This window comes from Bos indicus x Bos taurus, chromosome X, assembly GCF_003369695.1.
Source record: "Bos indicus x Bos taurus breed Angus x Brahman F1 hybrid chromosome X, Bos_hybrid_MaternalHap_v2.0, whole genome shotgun sequence".
Lineage (NCBI taxonomy): Eukaryota > Metazoa > Chordata > Mammalia > Artiodactyla > Bovidae > Bos > Bos indicus x Bos taurus.
In genome coordinates, this window is record NC_040105.1 from 58,470,028 (window position 1) to 58,487,051 (window position 17,024).

The following is a 17,024-nucleotide window of genomic DNA, read 5'->3' on the forward strand; positions in this document are numbered from 1 at the left end:
CAGTCCATGGGGTCGCAGAGAGTCAGACACGACTGAACGACTTCACTTTCACGCATTGGAGAAGGAAATGGCAACCCACTCCAATGTTCTTGCCTGGAGAATCCCAGGGACGGGGGAGCCTGGTGGGCTGCCATCTATGGGGTTGCACAGTCGGACACGGCTGAATTGACTTAGCAGCAGCAGCTCAGATCTATCACTTCTGTTTGGTTCTTTCTCAACTTATTTTTACTTGTTTTCATTTTCACTTTTAAAGGTTTTAAAATTTTTTTTCACATGTATCTCTATTTCCATGACCAGAATAAGCATGTTTTACACTGATGGCTGAGGAGTCTATTGTGTCTCTGTATTACTATATTGTCTTTTATTTGTCCTGATTCTTAGGCATGTTGTCTTTTCAAGGTGTCTTTGGTTAAACCAGGGAAGTTATTTTGAGTTAATTCCTTTTAGGTGGATGTCATAGCTAATGAGGACTTATTTTGAACCAGCTCTTCATGCCTGCTTCATCTGCAAAATGGGGTAATAGTGCTTAAACCATATAGTCTTTGTGAGGACTTCAGTTCAGTCAGTTCAGTCACCCAGTCGTGTCTGACTCTTTGTGAACTCATGGACTGCAGCACGCCAGGTCTCCCTGTCCGTCACCAACTCCCAGAGTTTACTCAAACTCATGTCCATTGAGTCGGTGATGCCATCCAACCATCTCATCCTCTCTCATCCCCTTCTCCTCCCGCCTTCAGTCTTTCCCAGCATCAGGGTCTTTTCAAGTGAGTCAGTTCTTCACATCAGGTGAAGTAATGGAGTTTCAGTTGTGAGGACTAAATGACAGCTTATGAGTCCCTGGATCCAATATTTTTATTTTTTTGCTTAAGTCAGTTTGAGCTGAGTTCCTCACAGCAACTATCTCGATTTCGCCTGTATCTACAGCACGACTGAAGGCTGGTGGGTGATAAGGCTGGGCTGAGTGCCCCTCAGAGGGGGCTTCGCAGGCCCAGTGCAAAGGCAGGAGGCTTGTCGGGGGAATGATCTCTCAACCGCCCTGATAAGGATTCCCTTCCTCAGTGTGAAGGGCTGGGGTGCTTGTTTAGGTCCAGATACTGCACACTGGTCCACTCCATTCTGCCCCACGGTTGTCCCCACTGGAGCTCTGTTTCTCTGAGGTGAGAGCTGGCACCCACAGGAGGGCTCAGGCGGCCGGGGGCGGGGGAGTGGGGGGGCTGTGCAGTGCTTAGGTGGCATTTTATGCTCACACAATGCTGCACCCATTCTATCTCGCTCTTCTGTGGGATGAGGCTGGAGGGACCCTGCCTGGTTGGGAAGCTGCAGTCATGGTGGGAGGCTAAGCATAGGGGCAACACAGACACAGCCCATCTGTCCTGTCACTGTGGGTGGCTTGGGCCAGATGTACTCCCTCCTCAGAGGACACTACTGCTGGCCTGTGAGGTGGTCTGGTTAGTATCTTTATATCCAGAACCCAGCCATTTGCCCCCACACATGCCTGTCTGTTCCAGACACACCTTTCCCACAGCAGCTGAGCACAAGTCATGTCCACTACCACTTCCATCCTGGGTCCACAGAGGTCAAATGTCCCCTTTGGGGACTACTACCTCCAGTGTAAGTGATGAGGTGCCTAGACCTCTGGACATAACTAGAGCAATTACTTGACCTCTGCATCTGTTTGCCCACCTGAAATTGGCAATGACAACTCCCGTGTGAGACTCTTGTGAGGATTATGAGTCAATATTTGCAAAATGTTTTAGAAAACACTGGGCATGCAGTTTGGTGCTGAGAGTTGTGTCTGGCGCACAGATGGTGCTTCACAAGCACTTAGAATAGGACCTGGCACACAGATGGTGCTCAATGAGCACTCAAGAGCAGCAGCCATCACACACCTGGCATTCACTATGCACACAGGCACAATACTGGTGCTTGGTTAAGGATGTGGAAAAAAAAACCCACAATGCCAAGGAACACACTGGCACTTTTATATATACACAGCGCAAGGTACAGGGTCTCAATAAGAAAATACACTCTGTTCAGGTGCACCCCACCCCCACCCCCTGAGAACACCCCAGATTGAGAACAAGAAGGAAGGGGAGAATCATAAATAGAGAATAGAAGGAAGGTTAATGCTCTAAAGGGCAAACACGGGCAGGGAACACACTGCTGGAAGGAGACACGACCTCTTCTTCCCTGGGAGAGCGCAACATAGCAGCAAGGAGAACAGTAGCCACAACTAAGCCTGTGACGCCTGGCGTGGGGCACCTATAACTCGGGTTAAGAGAATGGGGGTGGCTTCAGGAAGGAAGAGAGCCGGGACAGCTTCCTTCCTGGTGGCAGGGCCAGGGCCCCTCAGTTTACATCCACGAACTCTGATTTGGGTGGGGCACCACAGGCAGACGATGCGGGGGGCTTTGACGAGCTGGCCTGGGTTTGCAGACGGCGTGCCACGTCCTGGCGTTGGTAGAAGAGGACATAGGCTGCCTTGGACTGTGAGGAGAAGACAGGAGTCAGCGTGGGTTGGGGAAGAAGGTATCGGGAGAAGGGGAGGAAGGAAGATAGGAATCACCTCAATCTGATTCTCTGTCACAGGTGAGACGCTGCTGTCATCGAAGTAGTGCCACTGACCACTGTCCTTGTTGCAGGCAAATGTCGTGTCTGTAAGAGAGGGCAGGCAGTCCTCACCTACCTTCCTGCCCCTAAGAAGGGTCCACGTTGGCTCTCTCACTCCTCTGACACCAATGACCTCGCCACTGGTTCACACATCTACTTACCCACTGGGACATCCCAACCCCATTGCCCCCACCCTGAGCATGCCCCTGGGTACATACAGTGTCCATCCCGCAGGCCCCCATAATGGTTGGAAACTGCGATCAGATCGTATTTGTACAGCTCCCGGGATGAGTCGTTCTGTGGCTTGATGACAAACTCAGAGAAGTCCAGGTCCCTGTGGGTGTGGCAAGGGTTAATATCAGTGGCGCCCCCTTCCCCCAGTCCCTGCCTTCCTCCCCACCCCACTCCTGCCCCCAGCCAGCCTCCCCAGGCCCCAGACCGGATAGGAAACTCCACAAGGGTGTCCAGCTTTTCTCTGGAGAACTTGGTGTAGGAAAAGCGCTTCAGGTGGATGATGAGTGTCTCTGGTAGCATCCACAGGTCCAGCTTCTTGGTGGCCAGCTGGTGCTGCTTGCAAGTGGGGCAGTACCTAGAGATGGAGCCCAGGTCAGGAGACAGACACTTTCTGAGCTCTTGTTGCCATGTAGCTTTGATGGGCCTACTCCTATGTTACTTTAGCATGCTTGTTAAAACCTTGCCACGTACTTATCAATTGCCCAACATAGGCACTTTTGTACTGGCATGTGTTTTTGTTTGGATTCTGGTCTGGCAGACCCTAGTCATCTTTTTGAGCCTGCCTCTGTCCCTCTGGTTTTCTCTCTTCTGTTTTACTCACTCGCCAGGTATTTGCTGACGGCCTACTGTTGATATGAAGTAGACGGCACTACTTCATATTTGTTCCCTTTCTGCTTCGTGGAGATGCTCCTCTTATTTTTGAGATTGGCTTTATCTTTTCAGTTCTTTCTGTTTCACTTATTCTCCAACATCTTAATGAGCATCTACTGCACAGCCCACACCATTATAACCAATGAGAAGAGACACACAGTGAACTTAACATGTTTTCACTCTCAAGGGGCTCACTCTAACAGGAAAGACAAAAAACGACGTAAGAGAAGAACGTAAGATGTGACATCAAGGGGTGTTAATGGAGCAAAAAAGAAATGCTAGGCTCAGACAAAAACAGCACATGAAAGGAATGCAGGGAGCTGATGGCTGGGGGAGAAGCAGTTTTTAACAGAAGAATAAGAGAAGGCCTCTCTGATAAGGTGATATTTGAAGAGAGACTTGAGCAAAATGAAGGAGGTCAAGTCCTGTAGATAATTGGAGGAAGGATGATTTTGGGAGAAGGAACAGCTCGGGCAAAGGCTCTGAGGTGGAAATAGGCTTGGGCTGTTGGTGGCCAGAGTGGCAGGAGGCGATCGAATGAGCAGGTGGGGGAAGGTGTATTTAGTGGTAACAGGGGCTGGGCGGAGGTGGTCCTACCTAATAGCACCCCCAGAGGCCCTGTTCTGGTCCCTTACCAGGGGTTTTCCTTCTCTAGGGTCTCAACGGTGGTGAAGAGCTCAATGCATTCCTGCAGCTGCACTGGTGCCTTCTTCAGCACGTACCCAACGCAGTCATGCTTCACGTAGCCCTAGGTTTGGGGAGTGGATGGCAGGTATGAGGATGAAAAGTGAAAGTCACTCAGCTGTGTTGGACTCTTTGTGACCCCGTGGACTGTAGCCTGCCAGGCTCCTCTGTCCATGGAATTCTCCAGGCAAGAATACTGGAGTGAGTAGCCATTCCCTTGGGGGATAAAAAGGAGTAGGGGTGGAAGATGCACGCTAAGTGGTTAAGGGCATGGACTTTGAAGTTAAGAATCTGAGGCCCCGGGAGCTCTGTGATCACGGCTCAGCTGAGGTAGGAGAGGGTGTGTGTGGTGCCAACTGAAAGTGCATCCCCCTCCCTGCCATCCCCGAGATCTCCTTTACCTCAGCCTCCACCTCGTCATAGTAACGCTTCTTCATCTCTGGTTCCCAGTCGATGGCAATGTACGGCTGGGCTAGGGGCGAGGGGAGGTGGTCATGGGCCCTGCTGCCAAGGAATACCCCCTCCCGCCTCCCAATCCTGGCTCACAGCTGAAGGAGACACCATGGGTATCCTCGTTGAAGGTCGAGCGGTCACTGGTCCCATTGGAATTCACTGTGTGCAGGGTGAAGAGGTGCTTGCGCCGTGCCCTCTGGGGCCAGTGAGATGGCCCAGGAGAGTTGTCCACAGGGGCCCGACTTCTGCTCACGACTCTGGAGCTAGGTCCAGCCTGCTCCAGCCCAGGGTCTTGGGAGCTGCCCGCAGTCACACGTCCAGGCTTAGGGAGCCTATCCTTATCCTCCAGGTCTGCTAGGATTGGGGGAGGATGTCAGAGGTGGGAATGTGTGAACCCCAGAGGGCTGAGCAGCAATGCACATCCAGGTGGACCCTGTGTGTGTGTCAGACCCACCCCAGACCCACCACTGACCCACTGACCCTCCCTCAGGCCATGGGAGACCCTCATCCTTGTGGATCCATGTACAGACACTCATCCTTGCGGATTTGCTCTCCTTCCTCTTCCTCACCTTTCTCATCCCCGTCATCCTCATCATCCGAGCTGGGTCTGGTCACGTAGCGTCTGCCAACAGAACAGAGGAGACTCTCAAGGAGGGCGCCAGAGGGCAGGGAGGACAGAGCCCAGAAGTCTACTTTGCTTATGATGGGAAGCCATGGGTCAACCCCATGGTTGTGGAGGAGGAGCCAGAAGGTCTCAAGAGATGCTACAGGAACGTGGGAAGAGATGGCCTGACAATGGAGGATCTTGTGGGCCACAGTTAAGGAGTGTGGATCTTAAGTATGATAAGCCACTGTTATACAGATACATGATCAGCTGCACATTTCCATCAGGGAAGGCCTCCGAGGAACATGCATAAGTGCCACGTGAGGGAGAGGTGAAGCCAGATAGTGCACTGCTGTTTGCCTGGTGGGGACTCTGGGTTTTAAGCACAATAAAAATCGATCGAAACACAAATAACCAAGACTCTCCTAGGAAGACAATTAAGTACAAGATGACGTTGTCTGCCATGTTCACTCCTATATCCCTGGCACCTAGGTGAGGTGGTGGCGAAGTCAGAAATTTAGAGGAAGAAAAAAGCCTACAAGTTACTCTCTGGCCATGTTAAGTTTGAACTGTCTTCAGGAGCTGGACGGAAGGTGGCAACCAAGTGGTTGGACACTCGACTCTGAGTTCTGACCCCACCTCCCCACCTGACCTGGAAGCGCAGACTCACGAGAGGCGGTACAGCAGGATGTGATACAGGGCGTCCCACGAGAGCCGGTCCCGGGGCACTGACACCAGGAGCGGGTGCCCAAAGAGCATCAAGCCATAATAGGAACTGTTATAGTCCCGGGCTGGGGTGCGCTCCCGCAGGTAGATAGGAAGCACAACATCCTCTCTGGAGTTCTCACCAATAGCAGCCCTGCCCGACACCTCATATCTGTGGGAGATGAACATCAGGTCCCGTCTGATAAATATACCCAAGAGGGATTCAAGGACTCTGCCCCAGTTGCTCCAGCCACTCACTACTCACAGCCTGAAAGTATTCTTAAAAGGGTCCAAAGAGTCACCCAGGGTTTTGGATCATTTACACAGCACCTTGTTTACGTGATATTAGATAAAGTCTTTTGGTGTTATTAGAGCACTGAGGGAGCTGACAAAAATTTTTCGTGACACAAGGATCTAAAACAATTTTTTTTTTTTGGAAAACTGCTTGGTTACAAAGAACTTTTCTACTCATAAAGCACCTTCTATTTCAGTTACCCAAACATTTCAAACATGTTTTTCTTTTTGGCCACACCACATGGCATGTGGGACCTTAGTTCCCAATCAGGGATAGAACCCATGCTCCCTGAAGTGGAAGCACAAAGTCATAACTGCCAGGGAAGTCCCAAACTTGTTCTGAATGCTTTTATGTTCAGAAAGCAGCTTAACATTCCCTATCTTAAAAATCATTTGGGTTTTGTGGCCTGCAAAGTGAGTAAGGAGTGCAGATCAGCATCTGGTACATATGAGGTACTAGTTAAGTGCTGAATAAAATAAACAGGAGCCTCCCTCACATAATAAGGAAGAAAACACCCAAGGACACCCTGCATAAGGATTTCACCCCACTCACTGACACCCCTAGCAGCCTGCCTTGCTAAGGTACATGGCTGAAGCCCTGAGCAGGCTGAGGAAGGGAGAGGGAAGGTGGTTAACAAAGGAGGTTCCTAAGAAACCCCCATCTCCCCTGGTCTTCTTACTCACATGAAGATATCATCTCGGTCCAAGATGCTGCTCAGGGACTCCTCCAGCTGGTAGATCTTGTAGAAGCGGTGACTGAAGACATCAGCCACCATCATCTGGGAATGGGTTACAGAGAGGGGACCGATCAGTCTGCAAGATCTCCCACAGGCCTTTCTGCCTCCCTTGGTTTCCTTGCCCCTGTATCCCACCTTCCTTCCATCTGCAGAGCCTCACCCTTTCTGGCGAGATGCCAGTGTGTTTGGCCAGAGCCACACACAGATCCGAGATCTTGCCTTTCTTGGGGACCACGAGCCGGTGCTGAGGGAGAAATGGTAACCACAGAAGAGCAGAAGGATGTGTGGTGAGTTAGTGCAGGAAACCCTGAGGTATGGCTGAGTAATCAAACCAACTCTATGAGTGCAGGTCCCTCATTACACCCCCGTCCTCGTTCCCCTCATACCTGCTCCGGCTTGCGGCGGGGGTCCATGGAGACAAAGAAGACCTCCATGACCCTCTTATGGCTCACAGGCAGTGGGACACTGAGGTAGCAGAAGGGGTCGAAGGTCACAGACACATTGCCACAATCAGGGCACACCAGTGTGGATTTGAAGAGGCCATGGAAAGTGTCCACGATCACAGAATCATTCCGCCGTTTGTGGTTTTGCCAGGCTTCCTGAGCAACCTCCTGTTGACAGTGTAGTGCTGAGTGGTGAGGGATGCCAGGGGCTGGGGAAAACCATGGTTTGCAGGCAGGGTGCGCATGGGAGTAAAGGTTAAGGCCACTGGTAAAGTCCAGAGACAGAGTTATAGTGAGGGCCACCTGGAGACTGTGTTGTTCACTGTCAGGGCTAGCGGTTACTTGGGGAAGGAGACTGGGTGGGAGTTAACTCTCACTGGGTGTAGGAGCAGATGTGGAGATATGGTGAAGATGAGGATGGGACTGAGGTCAGGGAAGATGAGCTTAACCAAAAATGGGGAGTGGTGAGGGCACCCCAGGGGGGCCAGAAAATCCCTGTGGCAGAGGTCCTAGTGGCTTTAACAAGGCTCTCATGATGGGGGTCTTCTGGAAGCACCCACCTGATCTGGCCTCCCAGCAGCATCACATAGCTCCACATATTCCTTCTTCTTGATGCGATTGAGGTCCTCGTGTAGCCCATCCAGGAGGAACGACAGCAGCTCCTGTGAGTCATGCTGCTGGTAGCCCAGAAACTGGGACGCAAAGTGGCCGACCTTGGTCTGAGGAGATGGGCGGGGCGTCAAGGCATGAGGGAGGAGATGAGTGGGGGGTGGGGGTTGGGGGGTTGGGGGGCAGATAGGGGCTAGCCAGGGCTGAGCCACACCTTGAACACCTGGGGCACAATGGAGCGATGGTGGCCAGACCATGCCTGTTTCACCAGGTCTGCATAGGCCTGTGCGATCTCCCCCTTCATGCCCAGTGGGTTGCAGAAGTTGAGCTCCTCCAGGTATCGGTTTTTAAGGAAGTACTCTGTGAGCTGCGGCACGTTACTGAGGCACTGTAGGAGGCAGGAGCCAGGTGAGTGAAGGGGAGAAAAACGTAACCAAGGTGGGGATGGATGAAAGGAAGGGGGAGGAGGATGAAGGGGAAAGAAAGGAATGGGCAGAGGAGTAGGGGAGAGGAGAGAACAGCACTTCAGGAGAAAGAAGAATGTGGTGATGAAGGAGAGGAGACTAGGGAGAGCAGGGAGCAAGTGGAGAGGAAAGGCACAGGTATTTCAGAAAGAAACATGGGCACATCAAGCCAGACTGTGGGGACCTAGCTTCCAACCTGACACCTTGCCCTGCAGTGCCCCCAACTCTGTCCTCCATTTCCAATTCGTGAATCCACCCCCATGCTGCACCAGACCTAGACCTCATGGTCCAACCTGCAGGGCCGAGTTCATGAAGCATGTGTTGCCCAGATTGGTAAGACCACAGATGCCTGGCTGGCCCTGGAAGTCCTCTTCCTCCTCCAATGTGCTGCGCCTGAAACGGATGAGTTTTTATCAGCTGAAGAACTACCATGCACAGAGAAAATGTGCTCATGGGCTCAGTGTGCCGACTGTGGGACCCCACTCTGGACCAGAAACCCCGAAGGCTCACGTGTCATGTGGCTGGGCACTGGGCCAAGTGCCATCCTTGTTTCGGGTCTCCATGACAACCACCTGGGTTGGAGGAAGAGGAGTAAAAAACAGGGAAGGCATTCATGGAGGGCCCATGGGTACCGAGCTCTCACTTCTCTGAATCTGAGCATGGCCTGTGGGCAAACAAGTCCTCCCCACCCTCACCTGCCCAGTCTTGAGAGCGGCGTCAAGCACTGTGACGCGGGTGTTGCACAACCTCTCAAAAGAGCCCTCCGCGTTCTTGATCCACAGCCGAGTCTCTTCCTGGGGGCTCACCAGAAACTGCTCTCGAGCGGTGTGCAAAACTAGGTCTGTGGAGGGGGATGGTGCACGTTGTTCAAGGTCGTCCTGGTACCCTGAAGGATCCCCTCCTTCTTGACCTCAGACTCCTTAGATCACTGAACCATGACTGTTGCCGGGAATGCCAATCCATTCCATGACCCATGGGCTCACCAACAGAATCTGTCTGGCTGAATTGAGCCGTGTGAGGTGTGTCCATATCACTGTGCCGGACAAGCAACAGTTCTACTGAGTACACTTCAACCTTGTGGGTGCTGGGCAGTTCCACAACCTGCAAGGAGGGAAGGGTACACACACTGGCGTACCCACCGTGTGCACACACCGACACAGGGTGACCACCTCTGCAATCAGAGGAGCATCCACAGAGACGAATACACATGGCACAGACACACGTACGAGGCTGTGTGAAGTGAGCACACACAGGCAAGCAAACACAGGGGATGCAGCAAGATATCGTCTAATGACCTAAGAAGGGCAGAGCCAGATGTATGGATACAGCGGACATGAACACACAGGTCTGGACCCGTCCTGGACCTTTAAGGCCTTCTTCCTACGCTTCCCCCCACCAGAAGTCAACCCCCACCCTGCAGCACCCGCACCACCCACTATACCTTGCGTTCAATGGGAGGCTGGCCATGCTCTAGACCATACCAGTTGACCAGGTAATGCCAAGCAGCCGCTGGGAGCAGCACATAGTCCTCACCTTCCACCAATCCCTTCTTGAGGCGCCAGTTTACCTGGTCTGCAGGAGGGCAAGGGGAGGTGGCAGAGGAACAATCAGGGAAGGAAAGTGATGAGTCAGTCTGGCCATCTCACCAATGACCTAGCACAGAGAAGGGGCTCATGATCGTTTGTTGGGACAGAGATGACAAGAAGTCCAGGGCTCAGCTGACATGGGGAGGCAGAAGCCTGGTACCTTCAAAGAGTTCAGCATTGTTGATGCAGCCAGGGAAGGTGCTGGAGTCCTGATTTCCTCCCCGCACGTACACCTCCCACTGCTTGTACCAGTGATGCCCCACGAGGAACCTGGACCAGACAGGTGACAAGGGTGTCGCACAGTTATCTGGTGGTGTGTGGTACCACGTCCCATGGTTATTGGACTAAACATATCCACACGTTACCAAGAAGATAAGTTTCATGAACATCTGAAACTAATACAGAGCTAAAAAATAAAACAACAACCAAAACCAAACTCATACCATGATGCCAGAAAACATGAGATTTTATTATAGAATAAATGATAATTTACTTGTATTAGTCTGTGGGGTAACACAATCAAATTAGATTCAAAATAATTGTTATTTGCAGCTAATGTTATAAGACTTCAGCCATTTTTTGAATGTGCAATGTTTGTACAGGATACAAAACTCTTCAGCTGAGAAATGGATTGTTAAATATGGAAAATCCACTCAGAAATTTAAAAAAATTTCAACTGCTAAAAGAACCACAAAGTCCTCCTTCAAAAACTGCACACTGTGACCTTTAAAATAATTTTTTTGTCTTTAGGATTTATTTTGATGTTATAATAAATTTCTAATCGTATGGTGACTAGCTCACTCTGTGTAAAACTGTGAAAAACATGTAACATAAAATTTACCATCTGAACCATCTTTAAGTACAGTTTGACCTGCTCTCTTTTAAAGGAGACACTTTTATAGGCACTACTAGGATAAACATTTAGGACTGCTGAAATGTGCCTGTGTAGAATGCCATGAGAAATTCTCAAGTCTGCAGAATATCTGATATATAGAAAGTGCTAAATAAACATTAGCTGTTATCATTCCAATCCTAGGGCTCAGACAACAAAGTTCACGTACACATAATCCTCATGCCGGCACCCCTCGACCCCCACCTCATCGCTCTGCAACAGAAACCTGCTCTGAAACGGACTTTTTTTTTGAGGGGCGGCATGCCCCACAGCATGATCTTAGTTCCCCATCCAGGGATCAAATCATGCCCCCCCTGCAGTGGAAGCTGACGGTCTTAACCATCAGATTGCCAGGGAAGTTCCTGCTATGCAATTTTTGATACATAGAAGGCTATCCAAAGTATTTAACAGCCTCAAATAAAAACTTTTCAAAAAGCTACAAAATGGATGAAAAATATGTAACCGTTTTCTAGCTATTTAACTGTATACATTTGATTCTTTAAAATGGCACTTTTCTTTGTTAACCTGGAATGTCGCCCAAAATAGGCAAACTTTTCTGCGGGCTGTTTTATTTATTTGGAGGGGGGCGGTGTGCAGTGACCCCCCCCAGATCCCACACTTCACTCAGGCTGGGGACACACACACACACCCTCCCCACCCTGGTCGTTCATGCCACAGACACCCATCTAGAAGATTCTATCACGGACTTTACCCTCTACCACTTGTACCTTCAAGGTTTTAACTGCTTCTGTGGATGGTCTATGAGGTGAATTTACTCAGTAAAGCTAGTTTCTTGTTAATGGGAACTTTGACACAAAAGGAGGCACAGCTTAACAGGTTTTTTTAAAGCAGATTTTAAAGGAAAATTAACATTAAAATAACTTTTTATTTACAGTGGTAAACAAAACCTCCACACCTGGCTACAACATGAATTTCTGAAGCCTTCATAGAAGACTGAAGCTTTACATAAATTTTCACAAAATATTACTACAATGTTTTTTTCAATTCAAAGACACTTTGAATTTTTTTTAACATTTCTGAATTGGGATGGCTCATAATTTGTCAGCTCAGGTGACAGGACATATAGAGTTGTCAGTGTCTAATGGAAAAGCACGCACATGATTACATTTACTCCTACATGCTCATGTTTTTTTTTTTTTTTTTGGTTGCTAATGTAAATGTATCTCTAAAATTCTAACTTTCTAATTTCTTATTGCTAATATACAGAAATAACATGGATCTTGTTAAAGTCACTTATGTTTCTGTTTCCTCCAATTTGTTCAAGTGATATGAAACTTGTACTTATGGAAAGAAATTACTAAACAAGATTGTCTGTCCTCTAGATTTCTCGTGTCTGGAGAAAATATCGGTTATTTTGGTTAATCATTACATTGCTAGGTATAATAATTATGGAGAAACAGAAATATGGATATAAACTAAGATATGATTTCCTACTCATTTTATTAAAAGGTTGTTAGCTTATTCAGATATAAATTACACTGTTCTAAATTACTTATATATCTATATAAGCCTAAATACATAAATAAAAATGGATATAAATAAGTCCTTTCTGTAAATTGTTACATGAATAATGCACCAAAGGAGGAAAATTAGAATTGGGTTTTTTTTTTTTTTCCCCCCTAGAAAATGACTACGTTAACTTATGCCCAGACTGGAAGCTCCTTTTTTGTCACCAAATTACTGTCAACTCTTGGTGCCTTTTGACCTCTCTTAACTCACTTTTTAAAAAGAATTCTTGCTTTTAAGAAAAGTTAAGCTCCCAATAATCGTTGCTATTTATCACTGTATGTTTTACAAGGTTGACTATAAATATTTCTTGTCTTCACTTCGATTTATATCTTGTTTTTAAAAAAGCAACAACAACTATTCTTGGGATCCCCTTGCTGGTCGGTGGTTGAGACCTGCCTTACCATGCAGGGGATGGGGGTTCGATCCCTGTAAGATCTCACATGCTGCAGGGCTACTGAGTACACACGCTGCAACTAAGACCTGACGCAGCCAAAAATACAGAAATAAATATAAAACAACGAACTATTCTTGCTTTGTCTTTCCAAAATTCAGGCCAAAGAAAGAACAGTAACATTGTTCAAATGTTCTTTTCTGCCTAAACTATCTCTGGGAGATATCACAAAGATCTACTCCTTCACCCTACAAAAGGAATGCATTAGGTTTACCTAAAATTTTTCATTTTTCAAACTTTTTAAAATTTTTAAAAATGACAAACCAAAAAGAAAGTTTATCTTCCTAGGTTAGTTATGGTTAATTATATATAATTAGATATACTAATATAAAAACCTTTCAATAACTGCATACTTTTGAAGCTAAAGAGCATACTTTTTCAAGCAACAAAGACTAGTACAATAACTTTCTACCAAAAGATGCCCCCCTCTAGAACTTTAGACTCACAACCCCCTTTCCCTTTTTGGTTCATAAAAAATCTGAGCAGATACTAGGGGTGCTGACTCAATTACAGGGGAATTGTTGGAGGCCTATTACTTATTTCACTCTTTCATTAGATCCAGTGGCCAAGGCATAATTATCCTGTGTAACAGCTTTAGGAGAAGTCTGCACAGCACTAACCTTTAATGAAGACCCTAGAACTAAACCGACTGAAATTTTCACATGTTTGGTTGACAATTGCTGCTACAGCTGTTACACAGGATAAATACGCCTTGGCCACTGGCTAGTCTCTTAAGTTCCGGAGAGAAATTGTTTTCCCTTCACACATCACAATCGATTCTGCAACACTGCACCCAGGCAGCCACCTTCTTTGATCTGAACAAAGACAGGCTCATGCTTATCTACCTCTTGTTAGGAAACTATCTACACCCTGCAAACAACCAGAGGCTCGTTCACTACCCCAGATTTAACTTCAGATGGTTCACTTTGGAAAATTTGCCAAGGAGGCTATACTATCATTGATTTGAATTTTCTCTTAAAATTTAAGCTTATCCCAGAAATTAATCAGTTTAGATAGCCAAATAAATTAAATGCCCTCACCCAGATCTGCCAGTTGACAAAAGCTAGAAAGTGCAAATATTAACATGTATATTTAGGTATATGATTTGCGATAGGTCCAAGACTTTGAAATGCTTTATGAACACAAAATTCCTGATCACTCCAGTGACCCCTTATAAAAAAGACAGCAAATTAAACTGGCTTCAATGCTTAACCAACATTGATGGGATAATTCTTTTTATTGACACATCCTAATTTTATTATTCAAATAACATAAAATTAACCATTTAAAAGTGAACAATTTAGTGGCATTTAGTACATTCAGTGTTGTGCAACCACAAACTCTATCTACTTCCAAAACACTTTCAACACACCAAAAGGAAACCTGGTATGGGTGGGATACTTTTAAAGGCTATTGTCACAAGACTGTAAAAGTAAGAAAGATGGGGCAGGAACTAAAGCCTGCAAGCCCTTCTGAACACCTCCAAATGGACTATAGCAATATTTCTGTTATTGTCGTTTACTCTCAAGATGGACTGAGGCTGTACCTTGCTGGAGAGCTATAGTGTAATAGTAAAACTGCTTGGTTTCATATTTCCGATTTGGGGAATTTTAACTTGTCTCTCCAGTAACAGGAATATGTATTTCGCTAGTACTGTGATTAAAGAACTCTAAAAGGAGCAAACCTCACTTCTATCCTAAAGGCTTTCAGGTGAGAGCTTGCTTGCGGCAATGCAGGAATGCCAAGAGTCCAATACAGCCAATACAGCCGGATGGAGAAAATAAGGGGGGAGGGTAATCTGAAGAGAAATGGGAGAAACGATCACAGCCAGATACCAGCCTGGAAACTGTAAAGCCCTGCAAGTCACTGTAAGAATTTCAGCATTTACACTGCATGAAACAGTAAGACTCTTGAAACGTTCTGAGGTAAAGGATGGACATAAAGACTCACTCCGTATAGAAACAAGAAAATAATACTAGTACAGTGGAGAAACCCAGCAAATACCTTCACCAAGTGATCAAGGCTACCGTCACCAATGACATCATGTAGATACTGAGTACCCACCTGATACGATGCAAAGGGTACTTGATACGCAGCCAGTCTGATTTCACACATATCCTCCCATAAAATGAAAGCTTAGACCACAAATACTATTCAGGGACGCATACAATGGTAGGAAACTGATAACTAAATCAAAAATTCAGGCAGGGAGGGGAATTTTCATCCCGGAGCAGCACAGAATTTCTTAAGGTAACGGTTTGAATCTTAACCTAGGTGGTTAATTCACAAATTTTGTATTATTCTTTAAATTTTTAACTTAGAAATAGACTCAGAAAAGTCGTAAAAATAATACAAAGAATTTCTCCGTGCCCTTCATTCAAGATTCTCCAAATTTAAATTTTTACTCACTCGGTCATTATTTCTTTAAACACGTCTTTATATATTCTATTCTTTCAACCATTTCACAGTAAGCTTGCTTACACAATGGTTCTTTAACCTTAAATATTTCGGTTCTTTAACCCTAAATGAATTTCCTAAAAACAAAGATATTATCTTTCACAATCACAATACAATGATCAAAACCAAGAAATTAGCAGTACTAACATCTAGTCTACAGACTTTGGTAAACATTTTATCAATTTCCTCATTCATATCTTTTACAGTAAAAGAGAGAAAGTTCACTTTATGAGGTGAAAAAAAGATTTTTAAATAATTTATTTTTTCTGCTCCGGGATCCAATCTAGGATAACACATTGCATTTAGTTATGCATTCGTTAAATCCCGTTAATTTCTTCAACTTGGAACAGTTCTTCCCGACCTTGAAATTTTTGAAAAGTACAGATCGTTTATTTTTATAAAATGTCCATCAACCTGGCCTACGTAAACGTTTCATATAATCTTTGCAGGTCTTACGTATTTCACAACTTAAAAAACGAGATGCAACTCGGCGAGAAATAAAATGAACCCAGAAACAGTACATTTCGAGCAGAGGTTAGCAAAGAAATCAATTAAACAAGTCAATTTATCAAGATACGCATTGATATTTTAAAAATAGCTGTTTTTTCTTGATTACAAAACAAAGTACTACTAAAACAGAAAACAAACGTAACATCGAAGGCCCCTCCCGTGCCAATCACCTGCACTTTCTCCCGTCCTGGGACGAAGAGCTTGGCCAGAGGCAAAAACCTCGCCGCTTCACAAGCTTTGCTCATTCGCAGGCGCCATTTTCTGCTTCACGGGCACCACCTCCCCTCTGCAGTCTCTCCACGGCCTCAGGACACGCCCCTCGGCCTAGTCACGAGCCTCGTTCCCAGGCTCCAGCTCTCTCCACCACTCAGGGTCCGACTCCCTCCCTCTTCCCCGACCCGCTCCGCCTCCCTATCCTCTCCTCAGCCAGACGTCACCGGCCTTGAATTCGTTCTCAGGCGCCGCGCAGTAGTCACGGCCCGCCCCCAGATGCTTCGTTACGCCCCGCAGACTACGCTCCCCAGCTCTGTTGTTGAGATCCCCTCCTTCCCAAGTTACAAGGTCCACCTCGCTGGCCTCGCCCCGCCGCCGCGGCCGTGCCTTCTCATGACCCGCCCCCTGCCTCTGCGCGCCAAATCGCGCCGCGCTGTCAGGCTGCATCGCACAGGCCCCACCTCTTTCTCAGACTAGGCACTTCCCCGCCCCTCTCGTTCCCAGTCCCATAGGCCATTCCTCCTCCCCAGGGCGGCTCTCACGTGGACCTCCGCCGCCACGTTCCCCACAGTCCCCTCAAGCCGAGGCTCCGCTTTCAGCTCTGCCTTACCAGCTTTCGCCGACCCGCAGCGGACGCCGTCGCCCATTCTCGATCTGGCGCCGTTGGCTCTCCAGGCCCGGCACCTTTTCCCGCTGTGGCTTTCGGTGGTCGACCGCAGTCGCAGCCGTATCCGCGGGATTCGCCGCGACCGCCGCCATAGCCATTTGCCCTCCTCTAACGGCCACCGCAGCTGGGAGTAGGAAGGGCCCCTCAACGGCCACTTCCGGATTTTGGTCCCGGAAACGGAAGCAGAGCCCCCCATACAGCCAGGGGGCTACTGCCATCTTGAAAAGGGACCC

The 17,024-nt window shown here is 47.6% G+C and overlaps 1 protein-coding gene across 10 annotated transcripts; it reads right to left on the reverse strand.

Moving 5' to 3' along the window:
• Positions 1 to 1,955: 1,955 nt before the first annotated feature.
• Positions 1,956 to 17,024, reverse strand: USP11 (ubiquitin specific peptidase 11). 10 transcript variants are annotated; one of them, XM_027533512.1, is made up of 21 exons: positions 16,735 to 17,024; positions 10,232 to 10,341; positions 9,927 to 10,057; positions 9,469 to 9,586; positions 9,181 to 9,326; positions 8,996 to 9,057; positions 8,779 to 8,878; positions 8,236 to 8,409; positions 7,973 to 8,131; positions 7,356 to 7,580; positions 7,130 to 7,213; positions 6,917 to 7,011; positions 5,904 to 6,110; positions 5,199 to 5,251; positions 4,738 to 4,980; positions 4,578 to 4,648; positions 4,128 to 4,240; positions 3,047 to 3,196; positions 2,826 to 2,941; positions 2,564 to 2,652; positions 1,956 to 2,484 (listed from the first exon to the last, which is right to left on the reverse strand). In XM_027533512.1, exons 1-21 carry the CDS (start codon positions 17,007 to 17,009, stop codon positions 2,347 to 2,349), a joined length of 2,859 nt encoding a protein of 952 aa, XP_027389313.1. In that variant the 5' UTR covers positions 17,010 to 17,024; the 3' UTR covers positions 1,956 to 2,346. The 10 variants fall into 10 exon arrangements, with proteins under 10 accessions (XP_027389313.1, XP_027389311.1, XP_027389312.1 ...); XM_027533510.1 differs by having other exon boundaries at positions 4,723 to 4,980; XM_027533511.1 differs by having other exon boundaries at positions 4,738 to 4,983.